The sequence below is a fragment of the Heptranchias perlo genome, chromosome 33 (genome assembly GCF_035084215.1).
Source record: "Heptranchias perlo isolate sHepPer1 chromosome 33, sHepPer1.hap1, whole genome shotgun sequence".
NCBI lineage: Eukaryota > Metazoa > Chordata > Chondrichthyes > Hexanchiformes > Hexanchidae > Heptranchias > Heptranchias perlo.
The window spans coordinates 30,126,971-30,154,387 of record NC_090357.1 but is presented as its reverse complement, the minus strand read 5'-3'; the positions used below and the strand labels follow the sequence as shown (position 1 = coordinate 30,154,387).

The 27,417-nt window shown below is 49.5% G+C and overlaps 1 protein-coding gene across 5 annotated transcripts in view; it reads left to right on the top strand.

Moving 5' to 3' along the window:
- Positions 1-27,091, top strand: part of LOC137301557 (rho GTPase-activating protein 32-like) — a 469,652-nt gene extending 442,561 nt beyond the window's left edge. For 4 of the 5 annotated variants that reach the window (XM_067971106.1, XM_067971107.1, XM_067971108.1 and 1 more), the window contains 5 exons: positions 277-348; positions 11,456-13,114; positions 18,561-18,892; positions 20,820-23,120; positions 26,254-27,091. In XM_067971106.1, the coding sequence (XP_067827207.1) occupies positions 277-348; positions 11,456-13,114; positions 18,561-18,892; positions 20,820-23,120; positions 26,254-26,331 (4,442 nt within the window). In that variant the 3' untranslated portion in view covers positions 26,332-27,091. Of the gene's footprint in view, positions 1-276; positions 349-11,455; positions 13,115-18,560; positions 18,893-20,819 lie in introns of all 5 variants that reach the window. The other variant, XM_067971109.1, reaches the window with a different exon arrangement.
- The last annotated feature ends 326 nt before the right edge of the window (positions 27,092-27,417 follow it).

The window sequence follows — 27,417 nt, the reverse complement described above, 5'->3', positions numbered from 1 at the left end:
TGATCCTAGACCTCCCTAAGCCAAGGGGGCTGCGACCAGTTATAACGTCCCTCTCAGTAGCTCAGCAGAGATAAGCTGACTCAGCACTGACCATACATTGAGCCTGAAACCTCCTGGTCTGTAGCACTCCGTACCATACGGGGCATCAGGAAGCTACAACAAAGGAGATTTAAAATGTGCTGTTTAAGTCATAAAGCCAAGAACTGTGGGCGTTGTGATTGACAGGTACGGTTGGTTTCATTCTGTTCATTTGTGATTTTGTTATCTTTCTGTCAGCAAGGGGTGATTCAGGAACACTACGCTCTGCTAAAAGTGAGGAGTCTCTTTCTTCTCTGCACAATGTGGAAGGTTAGTACAATGCATTTCCCTAATCTTGATGGTTTGTCACATGTTGCTGTGTTTGAATGTAGCAGTGCGTTTGTATGGTGCTGTATGTTTGTGACATGTAGCAGCTTATGCACTGCTCAAGTGCTGCATTTGGGCTGAAATTCCAATATGCTGCTGTCACCACCAGTGGTTTTACTCTGTTTATTGTTATGCCCATAACACTAGTATTGCAAAGCACTACTGGGTTAGCAGGCAGTGACTGTAATACTAGTGTTACTGGAGTAGCAGGCAGTCACTAATACTAGTGTTACTAGGCTAGCAGGCAGTCATTAACACTGTTGTTACAGTTACTGTCTGCTAGCCCAGTAATTACTAGTGTTACTGAACTAGCAGAAAATGACTAACACTAGTGTTACTGGACCAGCAGGCAGTAATTAATGCTAGTCTTACTCGAATAGCAGGCAGTAACTAATACCAGTTTTACTGGGCTAAAAGGCAGTAACTAATACTTGTGTTAGTGGACTAGCAGGCAGTAACTGTAATTCTAATGGTACTGGACTAGCAGGCAGTGACTAATCAAAAGCAAAATACTGCGGATGCTGGAAATCTGAAATAAAAACAGAAAATGCTGGAAATACTCAGAAGGTGAGGCAGCATCTGTGGAGAAATAAACAGAGTTAACGTTTCAGGTCAAAGAGCCTTCGTCAGAACTGGGAGAAATTGAAGATTGAACAGTTTTTTAAGCAAGTACAGAGCCAGGGAAAGGAGGGCAGGAAAGAACAAAAGGGAAGGTCTGTAGTAGGATGGAGGGCAGGAGTGATTAAATGACAAAAGGGATGATGGTGCAAGGCAAGGAGGGTGGTAATGGGACATGTAAAGAAACAAAAGATGAGACTAGAGTAGCTGTAAATGGCGACAGCAGAACCATTACCAGCACCTGCTGTCCGAAAAAGTGGGACTTGTCTGGCGCGAATTTTACTTGCCACTTATCAGCCCAAGCCTGGATGTTGTCCAGGTCTTGCTGCATGCGGGCACGGACTGCTTCATTATGAAGGGTTGCGAATGGAACTGAACACTGTGCAATCATCAGCGAACATCCCCATTTCTGACCTTATGATGGAGGGAAGGTCATTGATGAAACAGCTGAAGATGGTTGGGCCAAGGACACTGCCCTGAGGAACTCCTGCAGCAATGTCCTGGGGCTGAGATGATAAGTCTCCAACAACCACTACCATCTTCCTTTGTGCTAGGTATGACTCCAGCCACTGGAGAGCTTTCCCCCTGATTCCCATTGACTTCAATTTTACTAGGGCTCCTTGGTGCCACACTCCATCAAATGCTGCCTTGATGTCAAGGGCAGTCACTCTCACCTCACCTCTGGAATTCAGCTCTTTTGTCCATGTTTGGACCAAGGCAGTAATGAGGTCTGGAGCCGAGTGGTCCTGGCAGAACCCAAACTGAGCATCGGTGAGCAGGTTATTGGTGAGTAAGTGCCGCTTGATAGCACTGTCGACGGCACCTTCCATCACTTTGCTGACGATTGAGAGTAGACTGATGGGACGGTAATTGGCCGGATTGGATTTGTCCTGCTTTTTGTGGACAGGACATACCTGGGCAATTTTCCACAATGTCGGGTAGATGCCAGTGTTGTAGCTGTACTGGAACAGTTTGGCTAGAGGTGTGGCTAGTTCTGGAGCACAACTCTTCAGCACTACAGCCGGGATGTTGTCGGGGCCCATAGCCTTTGCTGTATCCAGTGCACTCAGTCATTTCTTGATATCATGTGGAGTGAATCGAATTGGCTGAAGACTGGCTTCTGTGATGGTGGGGATATCGGGAGGAGGCCAAGATGGACCATCCACTCGGCACTTCTGGCTGAAGATGGTTGCAAACGCTTCAGCCTTGTCTTTTGCACTCACGTGCTGGGCTCTGCCATCATTGAGAATGGGGATGTTTACAGATCCTCCCCCTCCCGTTAGTCGTTTAATTGTCCACCACCATTCACGACTGGATGTGGCAGAACTGCAGAGCTTTGATCTGATCCGTTGGTTTTGGAATCGCTTAGCTCTTGTCTGTAGCATGTTACTTCCGCTGTTTAGCATGCATGTAGTCCTGTGTTGTAGCTTCACCAGGTTGGCACCTCATTTTTAGGTACGCCTGGTGCTGCTCCTGGCATGCTCTTCTACACTCCTCATTGAACCAGGGTTGACCCTCTGGCTTGTTGGTAATGGTAGAGTGAGGAATATGCCGGGCCATGAGGCTATAGATTGTGCTGAAATACAATTCTGCTGCTGCTGATGGCCCACAGCGCCTCAAGGGTGCCCAGTTTTGAGCTGCTAGATCTGTTCTGAATCTATGCCATTTTGCACGGTGGTAGTGCCACACAATGCATCTCCACAAGGACTGTGCAGTGGTCACTCCTACCAATATTGTCATGGACAGATGCATCTGCGACAGATAGATTGGTGAGGATGAGGTCAAGTAGGTTTTTCCCTCGTGTTGGTTCGCTCACCACCTGCTGCAGGCCCAGTCTGGCAACTACGTCCTTCAGGACTCGGCCAGCTCGGTCAGTAGTGGTGCTACCGAGCCACTTTTTGTGATGGACAGTGAAGTCCCGCACCCAGAGTACATTCTGTACCCTTGCTACCTTCAGTGCTTCCTCCAAGTGGTGCTCAACATGTTGGAGGACTGATTCATCAGCTGAGGGAAGGCGGTAGATGGTAATCAGCAGGAGGTTTCCTTGCCCATGTTTGACCTGATGCCATGGGATTTCATGGGGTTCATTGGAACAGTATAGGAGGCCGAGGTCAGAGTGGGAGTGGGACCGGGAATTAAAATAGCAAGCGACCGGCAAACTGTGGTCACGCTTGGGACTTGAGCAGAGGTGTTGAGCAAAGCAATCGCCCAATCTGCATTTGGTCTCCACGTTATGTGCAGCGGATACAGTATACTAAATTGAAAGAAGTACATGTAAACCGCTGTTTCACCTGGAAGGAGTGTTTGTGGTCCTGGTCGTTGGGAAGGGAGGAGGTGAAAGGTAGCTCGCATGGGAAGGTGCCATGGGGAGGAGAGCAGATGGTGGGGGTGATGGAAGAGTGGACCAGGATATCAAGGTGGGAGTGGTACCTTTGGAATGCAGGGAGAGGAGGGGAAGATGTGTTTGGTGGTTGGATCGCGCTGGTGGTGGCGGAAATGGCGGTGGAATGTGCAGGCTGGTGGGGTGGAAGGTGAGGACAAGGGGGACCCTATCGTGGTTCTGGGAGGGAGGGGAAGGGGTGAGGGCAGAAGTGCGGGAAATGGGACGGACGAGGTCGAAGGCTCTGTCAACTACAGTGGAGGGGAATCCTAATACTAATGTTACTGGACTAGCAGGAAGTGACTGCAATACTAGTGTTACTGGGCTAGCAGACATTGAATGTAATACTAGTGTTACTGGATGACCAGACAGTGGCTGTAATAGTGTTAGTGGACTAGCAGGAAGTAGTTGTGAATATTCTTCCCATTTATAATTGTTATTTTGATGTATAAGTGAATACTGATGCATTTACTCAGTGAATGTTGTGATTTTTGCTTAGGGACCAATACTTTATTCCTATTCGTCAGCACTCAATGAGACAGATTTAAGGTTTCAGATAAGTTTTTGTACTTGACGTGAACGCACGTGCTTGGATGCTGCAGCATACGCTTGATTATTAAATCATTTTGCTCTATGAATCTGTGCCTCCCAATCAGAACACCATTGTAAAGTTTAATGCAGTCTCGAGAGTTAATTAAACACTTTCTATTTCCTTGTGTACAATATTAGCAAGCTACCTGCTTACCAGGTAGGTCAAAAGGTAACCATAGTGAGTGAACTGATGTCCATTTATTGTGATCGCTCTGCCATATAGCTGAAGGATTAGAGATAAAAGTATCCCTCGTGTGTTAGTAAACGTGGATCTGTGACAACTGCCGGGACTAGGACATGCGCACTCGAGCCTGGAGCGTGTTGGGCAGCACATGCGCATTGCAGGTCACTAAAAGCACGGACTGGAGACTGAGCACCAAAAATGCAGCCGGTGCGGTTAGTGATTTGGAGCGGGGGTGGGGTAAACAGAAACTGCGTGCGAGGGAGGTCGGGGGGAGCAGAGCATGAGGAGAGAATGTGATCCACATTTAAGGGGGGGGGGGTAAGAGAGGGAGAGCTGGATCACATTCCCCCCCCCCCCCTTGTTAAACCTGGATCACACTCTCTCTCCCCCCCCCACCCCCCACCCTAGTTAAACCTGGATCACACTCTCTTCCCCACCCCACCCCACTCCCGTTAAACCTGGATCTCACACTCTTCCCCACTCCCGTTAAACCTGGATCACACTCTCTTCCCCCCCCACCCAGTTAAACCTGGATCACACTCTCTCTCCCCCACCCCCCACCCAGTTAAACCTGGATCACACTCTCTCCCCTCCACCCCCGTTAGACCTGGATCTCACTCTGAGCATGAACGGCAGCGAGTTGATTTCTCGGAAAGCCCTGCGCATGTGCGGCAATGTGAACTCATCGGACGCAGTGTCACTATTCACTTTGTGATGTAAAAGGTGACCCCCTCCCCACCTCCACTTTCCACCCAGGACAACCCAAGGCCCACACACGATGCCCCATCAATCACTGCAGCTCTCCCACAGTGTTTAGTTTGACGGAGTGATTAGTGACAGTGTGCGTACTTCCGGTTTTCGATCGATGCCTGACGTCCTCCTGTACCTGTGCCGGGACACACAATGACATCACTCTCGGCGCATGCTAAAAAGCCGGGGTCCGCGAGTGACCTCACTTCCAATGACGTCTCCCTCACCCATTCTCATTGAATGAAATGCGGCCTCACTGAACCAACCTTGCAGCTCAAATTGTGTAAAATAGTCAGTGCTGTGGATTTGTCAAATTCAGCCTCACAGAGAAACGACTACAGCCCACCCACATGATCTTGCAGTGCCCGTTCATCGGGCCACGTATTTGAAGGGGCCCACAAGTCAATTGCTGGGTTGGCCTGGCGTGGAGTGTTTTCAGAGTCAAGTGAGGTGGGAGGCTGCTCAATGTGGAGGCCTCATTCCTCCAGAGGACAGGAGTTTGGTGGGAGGTTTTATCCGATCATGCTGATAGCATTCGACAAGGTTCCACACAAGAGACTGTTAACAAAAATGAGAAAACATGGAATTGGAGGCAACCTATTGGCTCGCCCTCCACACCTGTCTCCGAACCTGGACATCAGTTTGTCGATGCTCCAAGCTGACGCCACCCGATCTTGGTCAACTTTATCCCACCACAGGACCTCTGACTTTAACTTTGGACTCCCTCCTATTGTCTCCTCTCTGTTCCCTGTTTATTACCAGGACATGTCTATCCCAATCTTGCTATGTAACTATGCCTATGTAACTTGAGTTTCCTTGTGTCCATTCACGTGTGCATTTTGGCTGCCCCTCCGGACCCGAGCCCATCGCTTCTATTTCCCCTTTTTTCTTCCTTTCTCTTTACCTCTCCAAGGCCCCTCTCTCCTGTCGTCGTCATGCCTCCTTTCATTTTTCCCCTTACGAATACTCTGCCCCACCAAATCCCTCTCCCAACCCTTCAGCATTCCTCGACCTTCTGACTCTCCTGCCTGCCGTCCCATGCTTGACTCCCTCTGTGCCTCTCTTGGCATCCTCCAAAGGGCCCATCGAGGCACTCGTCGCTGCCTCCTTACGAGCAGCAACCCCAACTGCCCCACCCTACTCTCTCAACGACCTCCCTGCCCAGACTGCCCACTGGGAGCTAATCATGCCAATCTCCTTCCTGTCCCACTCACCCCTCCCAGCGCTGACCCTGTGGACTCTGCCAGCGGATCAACTATCTCCGCCCCTCTCCGCATCTCCCCCCAGAAGGCCTTTGCCATCCATGAGCTTATTGTGGATATTGCATCGACATTACGGCTTTGATGGAAACCTGGCAGATGGATGATGGTACCTTCCCCCTTAACGAAGCCTCCCCGCCTGGCTATATCTTCCACCGCTTGCCCCGCCCAGACCGCCACGTTCGAAGTGTGGCCCTTATCACCAAATCACACCTTGGTCTGTCCCCCTACTCCCCTGGCACCTTCTGCTCCTTTGAGCACCTCACCTTGTTCCACCACTCTCACCTCCCTTTAAAACCCTCGTTCTCTACCGCCCACCCAAGTACCACGCCAAGTTTCTCACCGAGATATCTTTACTGCTTTCCTCCCTCAGCCTCTGCACCAAGCGACTTCTCATCCTTGGTGATTTCAGCCTCCATCTCAACTCATCATGCTCTCCCTCCTCTGAGTTCACTGCCCTCCTATCCCCCCTTAATCTCTCCCTCCACATAAACTCCCCTACCCATATTCACAGCCACCCCCCTCGACCTTGCCATCTCATGTGGCCTCTCTACTCCCATTGTGTCAATCACAGTTAAGGCCATCTCTGATCACTTCCTTGTATCCCTCTCCACCCACATCCCCCTTTCTCCTCCCAATCCCACTTCCTTCTGTGTTCGCCCATGAAATAAATTCTCCCCCAAGTCACTTACAACGGCACTTTCAGATTCCCAACTGTCTAGCCTTTGTCCCTCCATTCATCTGCAGCTACCAATCTGCTCAATTACACCCTCACCTCCATCTTTGATGCCCTTGACCCCATTGAAACCATTATTCTCTCACTCTGGTCGTTCCCCCGATACGGCCCACATCTCCGTTCACTTAAGACCAAGGGACCCAGACTTGAACGTTTATGGCAGACAACTGGTTTAGCCATTCATCGCCAGATCGGGTCCTGCTCTCCTCTGCCAAAACTGCTCACTATTCCAGGATCATCCTGGAATGCAAAGATAACCCCGGCTTCTCTTCACTACAAATCGACTTCTTAAACCCCTCTCTCCTGCCTCATCCACCCTCACCTCCAACAGATAATGTGAGGAGCTCATGGACTTCTTTGTCACTAAGATTGAGACCGTCCGTTCAGCTGCCTCTGCCTTGCCCACCAAGCCAAATTTCCCCTATGGTAACCCCCTGCCCTAGCCCTGAACTTGCATCTTTCTCTCGTTTTTCTCCTATCTCTCCTCATGCACTCTCCGAGCTCATCTTGACCATGAGTCCCACTTCCTGCTCTCTCGACCCTATTCCCACCAAATTGCTGACCACCCAACTTCCCTTCCTGGGCCCCATGTTAGCTGATATTGTTAACGGTTCCCTTGCCAAAGCTGCCGTCATCATGCCCCTTCTCAAAAAAGGACCCCTCTGCCCTTGCAAACTACTGCCTCATCTCAAACCTCCCTTTCCTCGCCAAAGTCCTTGAACGTGTTGTCGCCTCCCAAATCTTTCCCGCATGTTTGAATCCCTCCAATCAGGTTTCCGCTCCTGTCACAGTACTGAAACTGCCCTTATCAAAGTCACATATGACATCCCATGTGACTGTGACAATGGTAAACTCTCCCTCCTCATCCTTCTCTGCCTGTCTGCAGCCTTTGACATGGTTGACCACACCATCCTCCTCCATCACCTCTCCTCCGTCGTCCAGCTGGGTGGGACTGCACTCGCCTGGTTCCATTCGTATCTATTCAGTCGTAGCTAGAGAATCACCTGTAATGGCTTCACTTCCTGCTCCCGCACCGTTACCTCTGGAGTCTTCCAAGGATCTATCCTTGGCCCCTCCTATTTCTCATCTACATGCTGCCCCTCGGTGACATCATCGGAAAACACAATGTCAGGTTCAACATGTATGCTGACAACACCTGGCTCTACCTCACCACCACCTCTCTCGACCACTCCACTGCCTCTGATTTGTCACACTGCTTGTCTGACATCTAGAACTAGATGAGTAAAAAAATTTCATCCAACTAAATACTGGGAAGCCCGAAGCCATTGTCTTCAGTCCCCGCCACAAACTCCGTTCCCTAGCCACTGACTCCATCCCTCTCCCCGGCCACTGTCTGAGGCTGAACCAGACCGTTCGCAACCTGGACGTCCCTATTTGACCCTGAGATGAGCTTCCGACCCCAAATCCACTCCATCACCAAGACCGCCTACTTCCACCTCCATAACATCGCCTGTCTCCACCCCTGCCTCAGCTCATTTGTTGAAACCCTCATCCGTGCCTTTGTTACCCCTAGACTTGACTATTCCAATGCTCTCCTGACCGGCCTCCCATCTTCCACCCTCAACATACTTGAGCTCATTCAAAACTCTGCTGCCCCTATCCTAACTCGCAGCAAGTCTTGTTCACCCATCACCCCTGTGCTCACTGACCTACATTGGCTCTCGGTCCACCAACACCTTGATTTTAAAATTCTCAACCTCATGTTGAAATCCCTTCATGGCCTCCCGCCTTCCTATCTGAACATGGACGTGTCGGCGCTGTGCGTTCTCTGAGCTCGGCAGTGTCAGTGCCTTGCGTTCTCTGAACTCGGTAGTGTCAGTGCCTTGCGTTCTCTGAACTCGGTAGTGTCAGTGCCTTGCGTTCTCTGAACTCGGTAGTGTCAGTGCCTTGCGTTCTCTGAACTCGGTAGTGTCAGTGCCTTGCGTTCTCTGAACTCGGTAGTGTTAGCGCCGTGCGTTCTCTGAACTCGGTAGTGTCAGCGCCGTGCGTTCTCTGAACTCGGTAGTGTTAGCGCCGTCTGTTCTCTGAACTCGGTAGTGTTAGCGCCGTGCGTTCTCTGAACTCGGTAGTGTTAGTGCGTCTGTTCTCTGAACTCGGCAGTGTTAGCGCCGTGCGTTCTCTGAACTCGGTAGTGTTAGTGCGTCTGTTCTCTGAACTCGGTAGTGTTAGCGCCGTGCGTTCTCTGAACTCGGTAGTGTTAGCGCCGTGCGTTCTCTGAACTCGGTAGTGTTAGCGCCGTGCGTTCTCTGAACTCGGTAGTGTTAGCGCCGTGCGTTCTCTGAACTCGGTAGTGTTAGCGCCGTGCGTTCTCTGAACTCGGTAGTGTAAGCGCCGTGCGTTCTCTGAACTCGGTAGTGTTAGTGCGTCTGTTCTCTGAACGCGGTAGTGTTAGCGCCGTGCGTCTGTTCTCTGAACGCGGCAGTGTTAGCGCCATGCGTCTGTTCTCTGAACTCGGTAGTGTTAGCGCCGTCTGTTCTCTGAACGCGGTAGTGTTAGCACCGTGCGTCTGTTCTCTGAACTCGGTAGTGTTAGCGCCGTGCGTCTGTTCTCTGAACGCGGTAGTGTTAGTGCGTCTGTTCTCTGAACTCGGTAGTGTTAGTGCGTCTGTTCTCTGAACTCAGTAGTGTTAGCGCCGTGCCTTGTCTGAACTCTAGCCTGCCTGACAGTGAGTAGATCAAATTATACATTCCAGAGAAGTTGAATTACTCTGCAGCAGACTGGATCAAATTGCATAGTCCAGACCAAGGATTGGGTGAGTAATGTCCTCCCACATCCTGTCGGTGGCATCCCTAGTGGTGGCAGTAGACGCAGCTGCTTAATTGGGTTAAAATGGTTACAACATAAACAGGCTGGAAAGAGTACGTTGAAACTAAAAATGGTGCAGCTGTTTACACAGCAGTGTATCCAGGTCAGTGCACGCTGGTGCGCGAAACTTACTGTATAATGAACCCTCAGTCTCAGTTAATGCTGCTGGAACATAGGAACAGGAGTAGGCTCTTCAGCCCCTCGAGCCTGTTCCTCCATTCAATGAGATCACGGCTGATCTGTATCTTCACTCTATCTACCCGCGTTGGTTCCGTATTCCTAATGCTTTTGCCTAACAAAGATCTATCGATCTCAGTTTTGAAATTTTCAGTTGACCCCCAACCTCAACAGCTGTTTGGGGGAGAGAGTTCCAGATTTCCACTCCCCTTTGTGTGAAGAAGTGCTTCCTGACATCACCCCTGAACGGCTTAGCTGTAATTTTAAGGTTATGCCCCCTTGTTCTGAACTCCCCCACCAGAGGAAATAGTTTCTCCTTATCTACCGTATCAAATCCTTTAATCATCTGCTGCTAAAATCCTCATCTATGCCATTGTTACCTCTAGTGTCGACTATTCCAATGGTCTTCTGGCCGGCCTCCCACCTTGCACCCTCTGTAAACTTGAGCTCATCCAAAATTCTGCTGCCCGTATCCTAACTTGCACCAAGTCCAGTTCACCCATCAACCCCTGTGCTCGCTGACCTACATTGCCTCCCGGTCCGGCAACGCCTTGATTTTAAAATTCTCATCCTTGTTTTCAAATCCCTCCGTGGCCTCGCCCCTCCCTATCTCTCTAACTTCCTCCAGCCCTACAACCCTCCGAGATCTCTGCGCTCCTCCAATTCTGGCCTCTTGCGCATCCCAGATTTTCATCGTTCCACCATTGGCAGCTGTGCCTTCAGCTGCCTAGGCCCTAATATCTCCCTGTGTGGCTTGGTGTCAAATTCTCTTTGATATTTGCTCCTGTGAAGTGCCTTGGGACGTTTTACTACGTTAAAGAAACTATATGAATGCAAGTTGTTGTTATTAAACACCTTAATTAGATCACCCCTTAAACATTTATACTCAAGGGAATACAAGCCCAGTCTATGCAACCTGTCCTAATAATTTAACCCTTTTAGCCCCGGTATCATTCTGGTGAATCTGCGCTGCACCCCCTCCAAGGTCAATATATCCTTCCTGGGGTGCGGAGCCCAGAACTGAACACAGTCTCCAGATGGGGTCCAACCAGAGCTTTATATAACTGTGACATAACTTTCACCCCAGTGTATTTCAGCCCCCTTGAGATAAAGGCATTAGATTGCTTTTTACACCTGTCCACTAGTTTTTAGTGATTTGGGTGCTTGGACTTGTATTTTTGGGTCAACGGCAGGGAGGTTTGGGAGTGCAGTATGTTCATGCCCCACGTGCTTGGGGGACACCCGGCCTTCTACACTCCCAGTTATTTCCTTATTAAAGTCTAGCGGCAGAGAACTGTTTTACAGAGCCATGCGAGAGTTATTGTAACAGCCTAAGGGGTGGACATGATGACATGAAATTCTGTCTAATTCATGGCAAAAAAAATGGTGTCATTTGTAAGATAATTCTGAAATATATATGGAAATTTAAATGCTGTGGTAAAACATCTGGTTTGAATACTCAAGTAGCTTACACACACTGATCTTAGCTCCAGCCCGTGATGAATGATATGTTGTTTGTTCTTTCCCAGGAGAATCCAAGGTTTACAGACCTAGAAGGCCTCGGTCCAGCAGTGATGCCCTGTCTGTTTCCTTCATTGTTGGTGTCCTTCCTAGCCTCAACCACTGCAACTCCTATGACAACCTGCAGAACGATGAGAGCGAAGGAGAGGATGCCATACTCCAAGTGCCTGCGCTGTTGTCTCCCAGAATGGAGGAAGTAGAACTGAGTCCACCAGATATGGGAGCAGCAGGATTGGACTTTGACCCAATGTCTTTTCAGTGTAGTCCACCACGAGCAGAACTGGCAGGGCCCGACAGCAGCACATCTCAGGTGGATTCCTCAGCAACTGGCAAAGACAAGTCGGGTAGTAGCAAGAGGGAGCCAGAATTGAGCAGTGTGTGTCTGACCCCCGGTAGTGCTACTAGTTCTGAACCATTCTCTCACTCCCCTGATAAGCTAATGAGCCCCTTCTTCTCTCCAGATCTGAGCCCTACTGATGAGAAACTGGCTAAACCAACCTCTTTTGCAGAAAAAGTTGTTTATGCCTTCTCCCCAAAGATTGGACGCAAGTCATCTAAGTCTCCTCTGATGACTATTTCTGAACCTATCACAATTTCTGTACCAACACGAGTATCAGAAATGATTGGCAGTATGGCAACCGTTTCACTGGGTACATCGCCCCCTCGCACCAAGCCAGCAGGGAACGGCAGTGTCAGCAAATCACCTCCACAGATGATGTCAATGCTGCTGAAGACCAGTGAGATGCAACTTCCTGAGGGATGTCGTCAGGAGATCCACACCAAGCTTTGTGCTGCTGTAGCAGGGTCAGAGGCCAAAGGGCAAAGTCCAGATTGGCAAGATCTGACCTATCAATACAAGGCTGTATCATCTACCCATTCGCAAGCAGGGATAAAATGGCAATACCCAGATTGGCATGAACTGACCAATCAAAACAAGGCTGTACCATCTACCCATTCACAAGCAGGGTCAAAATGGCAACACCCAGACTGGCATGAACCGACCAATCAAAACAAGGCTGTACCTTCTACCCATTCACAATCAGGGACAAAAGGGCAAAGTCCAGATTGGCATGAATTGACCAATCAAAGCAAGGGTGCACCATCTACCCATTCACAAGCAGGGGCAAAAGGGCAAAGTCCAGATTGGCATGAACTGACCAATCAAAGCAAGGGTGCACCATCTACCCATTCACAAGCAGGGGCAAAAGGGCAAAGTCCAGATTGGCATGAATTGACCAATCAAAGCAAGGGTGCACCATCTACCCATTCACAAGCAGGGGCAAAAGGGCAAAGTCCAGATTGGCATGAACTGACCAATCAAAGCAAGGGTGCACCATCTACCCATTCACAAGCAGGGGCAAAAGGGCAAAGTCCAGATTGGCATGAACTGACCAATCAAAGCAAGAGTGCACCATCTACCCATTCACAAGCAGGGGCAAAAGGGCAAAGTCCAGATTGGCATGAATTGACCAATCAAAGCAAGGGTGCACCATCTACCCATTCACAAGCAGGGGCAAAAGGGCAAAGTCCAGATTGGCATGAATTGACCAATCAAAGCAAGGCTGCACCATCTACCCATTCACAGATGGAGGCAAAAGGGCAAAGTCCGGATTGGCATGAATTGACCAATCAAAGCAAGGCTGCACCATCTACCCATTCACACACGGGTAAGTGTTGAATAAGAATTGTTACACTTGACAAGGCCTCGTTGGGAGAGGCTCGCAATGCATGCTACATTTCGGGTATATGTGCACAGCCTTGGTTTACTGGAGTCATAGTGCGTTGTCTGAACTTGGTGTAGTTGAAAGGAACAAGTTGTAGCTGGCATCTTTCAGCGATACTGATTGGTGGTAACTCCTGTAAACCTGTCAACAAACTAATATAGTTTCCCAAAAATAGAAAGACAAACATCTCTGTTCTAATTTGGTTTCTTATAATGCTGTGGGCCATTATGATGGGAGGAGAAAGCCTCTTGTTCCAGCCTCTGGGTTATAACGCTCCATGTTTGGTCCTGCACACAGGGACTGGTATTCTGGCTGCAACAGTGAATTTGGTTACCAGGACATGCTGTTTGAGCGCAATGCAGAGCAGGGTGCTCAGGTGTACAGTCAGAACATGGACAGGTTGTGTCACTCCATGCCTCGTCATCTGGCAGATAATTATACCCAGTCTTTTCCTTCTCCTCTCCCTTTCTGGCACTGATCTGTGCCGGGATACCATTCCACGAATGCTGGCAGCCTTACGGTACCTAACCAAGCTGCTGTTCATGTGCGAGCCTAGACATTCCGGGGGCGGGGGGGTTGGGTGTAGGGTCACATTCAGGTTCGGGGGGAGGTGGGAAAGTGTCACATTCAGGTTCAGGGGGGAGGGGGGGAAAGTGTCACATTCAGGTTCGGAGGGGGGAGAGGGGAGAGTGTCACACTCTGGTTCGGGGTGGGGGATAGTGTCACACTCTGGTGAGGGAGGGAAAGTGTCACACTCTGGTTCGGGGGGGAGGGGGGGAAAGTGTCACACTCTGGTTCGGGGGGGAGGGGGGGGATAGTGTCACACTCTGGTTCGGGGGGAGGGGGGAAAGTGTCACATTCAGGTTCGGGAGGGAGGGGGGGAAGTGTCACATTCAGGTGGGGAGGGGGGAGAGGGGAGAGTGTCACACTCTGGTTCGGGGGGGAGGGGGGGAAAGTGTCACACTCTGGTTCGGGGGGGAGGGGGGGAAAGTGTCACACTCTGGTTCGGGGGGGAGGGGGGGAAAGTGTCACATTCAGGTTCGGGGGGAGGGGGGAAAGTGTCACATTCAGGTTCGGGGGGGAGGGGGGGAAAGTGTCACATTCAGGTTCGGAGGGGGGAGAGGGGAGAGTGTCACACTCTGGTTCGGGGTGGGGGATAGTGTCACACTCTGGTGAGGGAGGGAAAGTGTCACACTCTGGTTCGGGGGGGAGGGGGGAAAGTGTCACACTCTGGTTCGGGGGGGAGGGGGGGATAGTGTCACACTCTGGTTCGGAGGGGAGGGGGGAAAGTGTCTCACTCTGGTTCGGAGGGGGGAGGGGGAAAGTGTCTCACTCTGGTTCGGAGGGGGGAGGGGGAAAGTGTCTCACTCTGGTTCGGAGGGGGGAGGGGGGAAAGTGTCACACTCTGGTTCGGAGGGGGGGAAAGTGTCACACTCTGGTTCGGGGGGGAAAGTGTCACACTCTGGTTCGGAGGGGGGAGGGGGAAAGTGTCACACTCTGGTTCGGAGGGGGGAAAGTGTCACACTCTGGTTCGGGGGGGAAAGTGTCACACTCTGGTTCGGGGGGGAGGGGGGGAAAGTGTCACACTCTGGTTCGGGGGGAGGGGGGAAAGTGTCACATTCAGGTTCGGGGGGAGGGGGGAAAGTGTCACATTCAGGTTCGGGGGGGAGGGGGGGAAAGTGTCACATTCAGGTTCGGAGAGGGGAGAGTGTCACACTCTGGTTCGGGGTGGGGGATAGTGTCACACTCTGGTGAGGGAGGGAAAGTGTCACACTCTGGTTCGGGGGGGAGGGGGGATAGTGTCACACTCTGGTTCGGGGGGAGGGGGGGAAAGTGTCACACTCTGGTTCGGGGGGGAGGGGGGAAAGTGTCACACTCTGGTTCGGGGGGAGGGGGGGATAGTGTCACACTCTGGTTCGGAGGGAGGAGGGGGAAAGTGTCACACTCTGGTTCGGAGGGGGGAGGGGGAAAGTGTCACACTCGGGTTCGGGGGGAAAGTGTCACACTCTGGTTCGGAGGGGGGAGGGGGAAAGTGTCACACTCTGGTTCGGAGGGGGGAAAGTGTCACACTCTGGTTCGGAGGGGGGAGGGGGGGGAAAGTGTCACACTCTGGATCGGGGGGGAAAGTGTCACACTCTGGGTCGGGGGGGAAAGTGTCACACTCTGGGTCGGGGGGGAAAGTGTCACACTCTGGGTCGGGGGGGAAAGTGTCACACTCTGGATCGGGGGGGAAAGTGTCACACTCTGGATCGGGGGGGAGGGGGGAAAATGTCACACTCTGGTTCGGAGGGGGGAGGGGGAAAGTGTCTCACTCTGGGTCAGAGGGGGGAGGGGGGAAAGTGTCACACTCTGGTTCAGAGGGGGGAGGGGGAAAGTGTCACACTCGGGTTCGGGGGGGAAAGTGTCACACTCTGGTTCGGAGGGGGGAGGGGGAAAGTGTCACACTCTGGTTCGGAGGGGGGAGGGGGGGGAAAGTGTCACACTCTGGTTCGGGGGGGAAAGTGTCAAACTCTGAGTCGGGGGGGAAAGTGTCACACTCTGGGTCGGGGGGGAAAGTGTCACACTCTGGATCGGGGGGGAAAGTGTCACACTCTGGGTCGGGGGGGAAAGTGTCACACTCTGGATCGGGGGGGAAAGTGTCACACTCTGGTTCGGGGGGAAAGTGTCACACTCTGGGTCGGGGGGGAAAGTGTCACACTCTGGATCGGGGGGGAAAGTGTCACACTCTGGTTCGGGGGGAAAGTGTCACACTCTGGATCGGGGGGGAGGGGGGAAAATGTCACACTCTGGTTCGGGGGGGAGGGGGGAAAGTGTCACACTCTGGTTCGGGGGGGAGGGGGGAAAGTGTCACACTCTGGTTCGGGGGGGAGGGGGGAAAGTGTCACACTCTGGTTCGGGGGGGAGGGGGGAAAGTGTCACACTCTGGTTCGGGGGGGAGGGGGGAAAGTGCCACACTCTGGTTCGGGGGGGAGGGGGGAAAGTGTCACACTCTGGTTCGGGGGGGAGGGGGGAAAGTGTCACACTCTGGTTCGGGGGGGAGGGGGGAAAGTGTCACACTCTGGTTCGGGGGGGAGGGGGGAAAGTGTCACACTCTGGTTCGGGGGGAGGGGGGAAAGTGTCACACTCGGGTTCGGGGGGGAGGGGGGAAAGTGTCACACTCGGGTTCGGGGGGGAGGGGGGAAAGTGTCACACTCGGGTTCGGGGGGGAGGGGGGAAAGTGTCACACTCGGGTTCGGGGGGGAGGGGGGAAAGTGTCACACTCGGGTTCGGGGGGGAGGGGGGAAAGTGTCACACTCTGGTTCGGGGGGGAGGGGGGAAAGTGTCACACTCGGGTTCGGGGGGGAGAGGGGAAAGTGTCACACTCGGGTTCGGGGGGGAGAGGGGAAAGTGTCACACTCTGGTTCGGGGGGGAGGGGGGAAAGTGTCACACTCGGGTTCGGGGGGGAGGGGGGAAAGTGTCACACTCGGGTTCGGGGGGGAGGGGGGAAAGTGTCACACTCGGGTTCGGGGGGGAGAGGGGAAAGTGTCACACTCGGGTTCGGGGGGGAGAGGGGAAAGTGTCACACTCTGGTTCGGGGGGAGGGGGGAAAGTGTCACACTCGGGTTCGGGGGGTGGGGAAAGTGTCACACTCTGGTTTTGGGGGGAAAGTGTCACACTCTGGTTCGGTGGGAGGGGGGTGCTGAAGCTCTGTTTGGCGATGCATCTGCTGCCTGGATGAGATCAACTAACTCAGTTTCAACAGGAATGGAAAGTGGGACTTTCTGGTCTGTTCGGTTCCGTACTGCACTGGGTGTTTGTGACTTGACCTCATTGAGCATCACTTTCCTTTATGAACAGTCTTTTCAGTTTCCTGATCAGTGAGGAACCCCTGCCATTAGAAATATTGAGAGATTTAAGATTGTACAAAAAAAAAGAACCAAATCGATACACATCAGTCAGACACTGAATTACAAACACTCAACTGGCACTAGAGTCCGGGTAACAGTAACTGACAGTAGTAATAGGAGGACTTGTTGCTCGTTGCTGGAAATTGTAAAGGTGGGTCTGTCTCACGACGATTGTGTACTTGGGCCACTCTTATTTTTACACCAATTTTCTCCGTTCTCCTCCTGTAGGTGCTGACTCGCTGGCTACAGTTCCGCAGGTGCTGCTTGCCCCTCAGTGTCACTCATTGTACATTCTTCATGCGTGAGCCTAGACGTTGAGTGTCAGCAGACTATTTAACCATGGGGGGAGGACATCATGACGAGTTTGATCCTGTCCTTAGCCAACATCAGAATAAACATTCATACAGCTTACGACTGAACTCACTACACAGCAGTCAAAAGCAGGAACCATGGCTGATTTCCCCCCTGCATCCCAATAAATGCCAAGGCCACTTGAGGCTACATTTACTCTCTGAGATCACTGAATTCAGCACATCCCATGGTTTGGGCTGTTGTTCACACCCAATGGCTGTAATTACTGACTGAAATCACATTATTCACATATATTAGTATTAGAATTAATAGCAAACTGTGCAGAATGATAGATGTGTACTTTCATCAGATGGAGTTGTCAAAATTAGGGAGCGTGGTAAAGGAGAAGGCAAGCCGACAGATTAGTGGAGTGAGTAGATGGTGGCATAGAATTTACAGCACAGAATAGTGAGAGGAACATGAACTAGTACATTTTGGGATCAGTACAAGGAAGTGTATGTAAAGGTAAATGGAACTCAGGGTTTTATAATAAAAAGCAAGGAAGTGATGTTGGATTAGTGTAAGACATTGGTTCGGCCGCAGTTGGAGCATTGTGTCCAGTTCTGGGCGCCTCATAGGAAGGATATCAAAGCCAAGGAAAGGGGACAGTGAAGATGCACTGGAATTATTACCAGGCAGGAAAGGCTATAATTATAAAGAAGGGCTTGAAAAAATGGGGTCTTTTTTCACTGGAGCATCAAGGGGATCAACAGTTTCAAAATAACAGAATGTTTTGAGAGAATAAATAGTGAAAGACTGTCTCCAGTACTTGGTGAATCGGTAATTGAGGATTGTCACTAGAGTATGAAGCGGGAAGTTAAAAGGCACACGGAGGGTTATTAGACCAGGGAATGCTTTGCCACAAGAGTCAGAGACTAAAACATCATTTAAAATGTAATTGGAGAAGGAAGAATATAATAAAGATAGAGTGAAGGGAATTCGAGCAGCTAGTGCCATTTGAAGAGGCAGCGCTGGCAGTGGTGCAGTGGGATGTATGGCCTCTTCCTGTGCTGTCATTTCTATGAGGGTGCCGCTGATACTGTAACATTTGTAAAAGATTGAGTCTTCCATAGTGCACAAAGCAGATTATGGTCTATTTGCAAAGGTTTTTTTCAGTTAATTAAATACTGTTCTTCTGTTTGCTCTGCAGTGACTCCAGTGGAATCCCCACAGGAGGCTCCTCCGGTTAGCTCTGTGCCTCTCATTCCTCCACCTCCACCCCCAAAGAGTGCTGCTCGCTTGCTGGCGTTGGCTCTGGCCGAGAGTGCCCAGCAGGCCACTGTACAGTCTCAGAAGAAGCCTCAGCCCGGGCGACAGCACCCTCACACTGACCCTTTAACAGAGCAATGCCCAGCGCCAGCTGGCCCAACCCCACCTACAACAGCCAGTCATCAGATAACAATGCAGCCGCCCGCCGAGTCACAGCCCGCTGCAGGCCAGGTTCCTCCGAGCACCATGGCGGGGCCCACAGCTTCAGGCCAGGTAAGGGAAACGAAGGGTTAATTGGTTAACGGGAGTCTGAGAATTCGTTGTAATATGGGCAGTAATTCCCCCTCTAATCAGGCAGAAGAAATTTTGTTTTAAGCATTAATTTTGAATTAATTAAATGAATTTTTCTATCAATAATCACCGTTAAAGACGACATCCCTCATAAGGTCAAAACTATTTGTAAAAAGGTAGGTTGTGAAATCTCTAAGGAGAGATAAACCTGGGAATTCCTGTATCCCTGTGTAAAGGGCAGTATCGGGAGAGTTTCTCATTACAGTGAATGTCGGTCACCCAACCTCGAAATACAGAAGTGCATTTGAAAACTAACACTAACCCTCTTCCCCCCTGACCTTTTGGTGTGGCACTCAGTACAATGCATTCTGCACCAAGAGGTGCGCAGCACACTCCCCTCAGCACAGCAGGCCGTAAGTACTGCAAATAGCAAAAAACATTTACATATACCTGTCAAAACACTTTGCAGGTTCAGAGGTCACTATACTTGTCACTCAAAGGATTGTCTGGGGATGTTTGAGTGAATGATTCTATTAACCAGTGGTATTAACTGAATCAGTTAGTGTGAAGGGGAGGAATTGGAATCGCTTCCCGTGGCTGACTATCCCCTACATTGCGATATCAGTCAAGAGAACAGAACAAACTGCCAGAGTTGGGAATCTGAAATAAAAACAGGAAGTCTTGGTAACGTGTAGCTGGATGGGCCAATGATGGACGGCCTCTCTTCCCTTCTCAAATGCTGACTCACCTACCGTGTATTTCCAGCACTCAGGTTGTAAGCAGGCTGATTATTCGGATCATCCAGTGTTTAAAGGGTTTGAATTAATTACTTTGAGTTTGGGCATTGATCAACGGCTGTACCTCTTGAAAACAAGTCGGTGTAACTAGATGGCACCTGTATCAGCAGAAACCATTCCAATTAACCCCATAACCCCAACTTGAAGAGATGAGAATCACCCCCACATGTATGAAAATAATTAAATCAGGATCGGCAAGTGAAATAATTCTAAGCATTACACAATTTCTTGTTACGCGATTTATTTTAAAATGTTCTTCCCATATTTGACTTGTTCTGCTAATTTTAACTGGATTTGCTAATATTAGCACCAACACTTGTGGCTTTATATTGGCAAAACGTTTATCACAAGGTGATATACATATCTAGTATATTTAAATATCTGTCAATATACAGATATTTGTGCATTTTATATAATTTATTCCCTGATGGTACACTGTCCAATTTCCATCCTTTCTTACAGGTGACAGGTTAGGTATCTCACTTTAAATCTCTTCATTTGCATTTATTCTGGGAATCTCAATATAATAGTAACATTGAACGCTCACCGTCTTGTGTGTCAGTTATTTTCTATTAGAATCTGATCTAGCCAATTTCTTGGAGTTGAAAGATTTTTTTAAACCTGCAGATTGTTTTCGCTCTTCATCCACACAAACATTCACTTGAAAAGTTTTATTGTTACAGTTTAATTTACTTTCTTCAAATGTGATGATGTTATATTGCTGCAGTTTGACTGCAAAACAATAGGAGATTTCAACCTTTCATACAGAAGCACCTGAACTGTGGATCTGAGCTTTTTACTGTCAGGAGAGTCGAGCCCTTCCTATAAGGAGGAGTTACTCTCATAGACCTCGTGGTCTTAGAGAGGTCCAGGCAGAGATTTGGGGGTAAGAGAGCAGGATTCAGCTAATTCATACAGGCAGGGAGAGGAAATTAGAAGGCTGCTGATTGCAGAACAATTCTATGCAGCTTCAAGCAGAAAAAGGAGCATCAAACCTGGCTAGAGAATTGTTTATGGTATGGGCAGGAGAGAGGAAACACCAATAATTTAAACAAAATATTTCTTAAAAACTCACAGCTGTTGGATCATTTCCTGTTTTTCCCCCTTTCCAGGTTCGAACAGCATTGTCTCCAGGAACTCCCGTGAAGCAGTTGGAGCCACGTGTTCCTGAACAGTCAGGGTCGGCTTTCAGCACCGAGACCAGCTACGTCCCCCGTCCTGCCACGGTCATGGCCATTCACAGCGGACATCAGGAGAAAGCAAGAGATGGCAACCAAGCACCGGCTGTACACCCAAGAGCCGAACCTGTGCTTGTGGATCATGGTGCTTACAGTAATACTCCACCAGTGCCACCCCTCCGATCAGTGGAAAGCAGGGTGGCACCCAGTCAATCCATGTCTGACACCATTACTGCCTCTAACTTCCATTCATTCCTAGCTTCAACGACCATACCATCATCCATAGAAGATGCCTTACCCCCACCTCCTCCTCCTAAACCACCTTTTCTCTGCCAATCACACCCTTATCATTCCAAAATGGAAAGCTTGCCAGATCTGGACAACCACTTCCAACAGAAGCATGCTCATTCTATGCAGCCACTACTCTACCAGTACCGGGCTGACAGTGTCCCCCAGCACTTGTCCTACCAGTCCAGATCAGAGAGCACTCCCCAGCATCTGCTGTACGGTTCCCGGCCTGAGAACATTCCCACTGCCACATCTCGATTCAGCAGTTTCACCAGCCAGCCCAAAGCGATCTCCGTTCACCTTTCCAAGCCTCGGCTTTCAAGGTCAGACTATGTTCCAGCAGGGAATCCTGCTGTGCGGGCATTTGTGTGTCCACATTCCCAGTTTGAGGAGCCATTGTACCCAACGATAAGGCGCGTGCATTCTCTGCATGTACCGTCATCTTCCATTAGATCAGTTCCCATTTCAAGAACTGAGGTGCCCCCAGATAATGAGCTCTTCTATTATCAGAGACCCATCTATCAGTACAAACCCTGCCAGCCACCACTGCCTCAGTCCGATTATCACGTGACTCAGCTGCAGCCGTACTTTGAAAATGGCCGCGTTCAGTACAGGTACAGTCCTTATTCCACTTCCGGACTTAACCTACATGGGACTGACAGTGCGATTTACGACCTCGCAGATCCCTACGGTTCGATAAGGCTGAGGCAGTTCCATTCTTTCACCAGTCGAGATATCCCACCCTACGTTAGTAGATTTCAGGATAAAATCTTTCCCTTTCCCAGTGCGTCCCCCTACCCACGCAGTAGTGGCCATGCCAACGCGATGAGTAGAGAGCACAGTTTTGTAAGTCGAGATGTGCCCCCTTCACCGGATGTGAAATTGACCCATGTAATGTGGGATCCGGAGGAGGCTGAGAAATCCCGCTTTCAGTCCATTCGACGAGAAATTCGTAGCCGGCAAAAAACCAAGGGGCTAGTGATGTCGCACTATGACAACGTGACCCCAGTCCTACAGGAAGAATTCGGGGGGCTGGAGATCAGCCATTCCAGAAGTAAGTCGGATCCAGGGAAAACTGGCATGGTTATGAGTGAGGGAAAGGAGCGGTGGTATCCTGCCGTGTCAAAGACTCCAGACCCTGATCCACCATACGTCTATCAACACCAGGACTGTGAACCGGATAGTGGAGCGTATCTCGAGTCCTCTGCACAGCATCACGGACCGTTCGGAAATGGGCAACTTGAAAAGCCAGCACTTCCTCAGAAACAGAGCACCAACAGGACCAGGAGGCCACACGATCCTCCCTACGATCAGTCACCGTATGATTCCTGTCAAAGGCCCTCTGCAGACTCGAAAGGGGGGCAGATGTACAGCACGCACACTGTGGTTCCAGCGGGCTATGGACTGAAGCATAGGCCAGACCGCCCGGACTCGAGAACATATCCATCTGCAACTGGTAAATATGTGCTTTCTTCTCACGAGCCTTTACAGAGTTATGAAGATTCCATCCGGACAGCGAATGAGAGGCCAGAATTGGAAAGACCCAAAGTGAGAGCGGGTGGAACGGACCAGCCTTCCAGAGACTGTTACAGCGAAGAGGACGAGGAGCTCGCCAGGCCATTGGCATTCAGCCAGCCCGAGAGGAGTTACAGCACCAGATCTCAGCAGCACCCCGAGCCCCTGGGGAGAGAACAGTCATTTTCCTACCCATACCCGTGCTTAGGCCACGCAGGCAGTAAGCGGCACAGTACATTGACAGTGATGTCTCAGTATGATAACTTGGATGATTATCACACTCTGTCCCAGCAGCAGAGGGGAGGTCTGGGAGGGAGTGCCCCATTTGTACCTCCGGGCTTCACTCATCCCCAGGGGAGGACATTTAGCACTGCTTTGGGCCAGGGAAGCTTCATGTCCACAGAGCTGGCATTGCAGAGGTCTGAAGCGGAGGTACATGTGGAATGAGCAGAAATTTTACTCTGTGCAGTCTCTGCTGGGCAGTGGACTGTTTTATTTTTAAAAAGATAATCAGAGTACTGTTTTTAAACACAAAATATGCCGAATGTTGGACCTTTTGTGTTGTGTATTTCAAGTACATGTATGAAACGTGAGATTGCATTGTGCCCTTGGTGAATGACACTCAGCTCCGTATTAACAATCGTCAGGACAGTGCATGAAGGGTCAACAGTACAGACAATTTTGTTCCTGGTTTGTTTTCTAGTGAGAAAAATAATTTCGATCAGTGGAGCTGCAGAGGAGAGTTTGTTACCCGCTCTGCCCGTCTCCCTCCCAGTTCCCCCGCTGCAGGGCTGGCTCTGCCTTTATCAACCCTCCCCCCAGTTCCCCTGTTACAGGTCTGGCTCTCCCCCCAGTTCCCCTGTTACAGGTTTGGCTCTCCTCTCCCCTCCCCATCACTAGTGGAACGATTACTGTTCTGATAGATTTTTCTTCATATTTGTGTCAGTAACAGTTTCTCAGAGAGTTATTCCCCCTCTGTTTTGGAAGTTTAGTTTATTAGAAGCACAGAGCTAGCCCGGCACCCGAGTCTCTGACTCTAGGCATAGTGGGAAAAACAATTAGTGGAGAATAACAACACCAAATAGCATCTAGCTAATACAGAGTGGCAACATATCTAACTTCCATCAGGCCACCTTGATGTCAGCCATATGCCAGCTATTTGGGGCATGGCAGTTAGTGAATTTCAGCTGATTTTAAATATATCTTTTTTTTGTCCACTATGCTTATATGTATATACTAACTTACTGTTCCAGGGGTTGAAACTAACTGAGATTTGGGAGTCAAACTGTGCCATCTAATTGGATATATCAAAACTTTAATATTTTCATAACCAGTTTGAATCCGGTCTATAAATCGCACATAACGCTGTAGTGTTGGAAGCAGATTCAACAGTAACTTTCAAAAGGGAATTAGATAAATACTTGAAGGGAAAAAATTTACAGGACTATGGGGAAAGAGCAGGGGAGTGGGACTAATTGGATAGCTCTTTCAAAGAACCAGCACAGGCAGGATGGGCTGATTGGCCTCCTCCTGTGCTTTACCTACTATGGTACTACGAACTCGGAGTCCAGCTGGTCCATTACTCCTGTGCGCAGGAATCCTTTCCATATCTCTGTGCAGTGGCTGAGACTGTCCTCTCATTGCAACACAGACAAGAGTCCCCTGTCCCCAGCTACCAGCTGAGCACGTTGTGCACTGGCACTGTGTGTGTGAGGGGTCCCTGAGCGCGAGGAGGCTGGCGTTTCGTGTGAGCCTCGGATCGCTGCACTCCGCGATCGTGTTGAAATTGAGCCGTTGTCACCTCCTTTGTCCTGTTTGGACTCTACCCTTTCTTGCAGACGTTTAAAAGTGTTTCAGAATAGCTGTTAATGTTTGTGCACAATCTGCAGGGGAAGCAGTAACACTGTGAATAACTCAAACAGACCTCGCATTTTTGGGTCACGTTATGTAGATTTGTTTATATTGTTCCTATAATTTACAGAGTGACATATTGAGTAAAATATTTAACTTGGGAATGGATATTAAAACTGTGATTATTTTTGTAGCAGTCCCCTGCCCCTGTGCATAAATAGTATTGGACGAATATTATTAGATTATCAAATGAGTCAGAAATGTCAACTGGAAGCTACTAACCTTAACCCTGCCCCTAAAGCCTGCGGTGACATTGTCTGTGCTGATTTATTCCACCTTGTCTCAATCAGAAGTTAAAGCAGGTTTCACATCAAATCCCTCAAAACAAAATCCTCCACTGTGAAAACTGAACCAAATAACTGGACGTCTGTTATCAGCATTTTACTACGATCCCAGGAGTGAGACTTTAGCCCAGCAGCCTTGTGAAGATAGTTATAATATCTTTTGAATAAAAACAGAAAATGCTGGAATCACTCAGCTGGTCAGGCAGCATATATGGAGAGAGAAACAGAGTTATGTTTCAGGTCGATGACCTTTCATCAGAACTGGAAGATGTTAGAGATTGTACATCTTTAAAGCTAGTACAGAGCCAGGTAAAAGGGTGCAGGAAAAGAACAAAAGGGAGAGGTCTGTGATAGGGTGGAGGGCAGGTGTGATTAAATGACACAAGGGATGGTGGTGCAAGGCAAGTGGAGCTGATAATGAGACAAGTATAGAAACAAAAGATGGATCCAGAGCAGGTGTAAAAAGTTACAGCCGAATAGCAGAGGGGGGGAAGCCTGAAAAATCTGGCAAAGCGAAGAAGGCTCTTGTGGCCCAGGAATGTGGCAGAGAAAGGCAGAGAGACCCCAGGGGTATGGACCAGCTCGCTGGAATCCCCACTCCAAGCACCAGTCCACACCATCCCCACTCCCAGTGGGCGGGTCTTCCGTTACCAGCACTAATATCTGTTGTATTGATACTGATTTTTTGTAACACTTCCTGGCCAATCACTAAATGAAAATAGCCAGAAAATCAATATGAATAATGAAAAAGCTAACAGTTAATCACGTAACTGAATTTTTAAACGTACTGATGGTGAGATTCCCTCTTTAAACCAGTTGGAATGACTATTGGCGTATTGAGTTAGAAAGAAGAAAACTGCAGTGAGCAAAGCTGCAGCCTGACTGTGTGTACAGGATGGGTGTGCGGAGGGGACATTCTCTGCTATTTGCAAAAATTAAACTGACATTTGTCTGCCTTCAATCCTCAGGCAGGGACAGTGAAGAGTTGCATTTCATCCACTCTCTCCATTAAGCTCTGATATTTGCAGTAGGTCAATTGGAGCACCAGACTTTTCTACAAGTCAGACCTGCAACATTCCAGCTGCGTGTGTTGTAGTGGGCCTCTCAGATCCCATTCTATCAGGTACTAAAGGATTTAGAGCTGACTCGAGTGGTGCATTGTCTCAGTGAATAGGCTGTACTGCACTTTGATAAAGTAGAGCTCAATGTGAAAAGCAAACCGAAAAAGTTGGTGATGGACAGCAGGTCTGTCAGCCTCTGAAAGAGACAGGCTTAACATTTCAGGTGGTGTGACTGTCGGAACTGGTCACTACGTGAACTTTCTTGCCAGACCTGCTGTGTATTTCTAGCATTTTCTGTTTTTATTTCAGATTACCGGCATTCCCAGTTTCTTTTTGCTGCGAATGAAAACCCCTGTTTTAAGCAAGATTCTTTTACAGGTGGGATAATGCACAGCAACAATTATTTCTGCTCAGTGATATTTCCAGCCTACTCCCTCCTGCAACATCCGCCTGTAAAGGTAGCCACGACTCCCCAAACAACAAGCTGGTTTCAATCCCTGCAAAGTACTCCGTATAAACACACTGTAAAATGGGCTCGGACCTATTTCTGGTTATCACTAAACGCATCGTCAGTCTTGATATATGAAGGGATCAGTGTCGCAGGAGCTCCAGTTCGAGCTAGCTAGTTGTGTCAAACTGGGAACAGCATGAAGTATACGTTTCACCCAGTGCCTGAAGAAACGGCTCAGGAAGTTTGTGCTTAAATCGTGCAGATAAGACGTACGACGTTCGAGGAACGTATTGGCGGTATTCTTTGGGTGAAATATATTAGCCCAAGTTTGCGACACTTCTGAGTTCCTGATGGATCTAGCACTGGGAGGCCATCACCCAATTGTGTCAATTGCTACATGTAATTGATCTGTCTGATTTCTGTGTCTTTTGGGGTTTTATTTTGTGTCTTGGTGTAAAGTGTTAAAAGCAAAGCTGTTGTAACTATGTGTAAATACTGGATTCTGTTTGTGATTCCTGTACATATCGGACACCTCCTGCTGCTGCCAACCTTGTATCGAAACTGGAGTTGATTTTATTCTGTTTTTTTTGTACTGTACAGTGATGAGCCGGACTTGCACAATTGAGCAGTGTGTCGCATTGTTCCATTACACAGGATCTCAGCTGCATTACATAAAAAAGGCAACATCAACCCAAACCATCCCAGCTCTGGTCCTCTCATTGATTGAATACCTCAGGTCCATTGAAAGATCATTAAGGGACTCACCATGCATTGTGCACCAATCTTCACCATATCTCCTGTCTCTATGCTGACGAACCACAGTCGGGAGCAGAATGCATGCTCTACACACGTGTCTTTCCCGTGTTGAATACATGCACACCTTTCCCATGCAGGTCATGGCTGTGTATCTTTTACTGTATTCAACGGTGTTTAACTTGGGCACTAATAGCCCATGCAGCACAGTATGGTGCTCTCGTACTCGAGCTGTCACACTGCAGTGTTGCAATGTACACATTCAATAT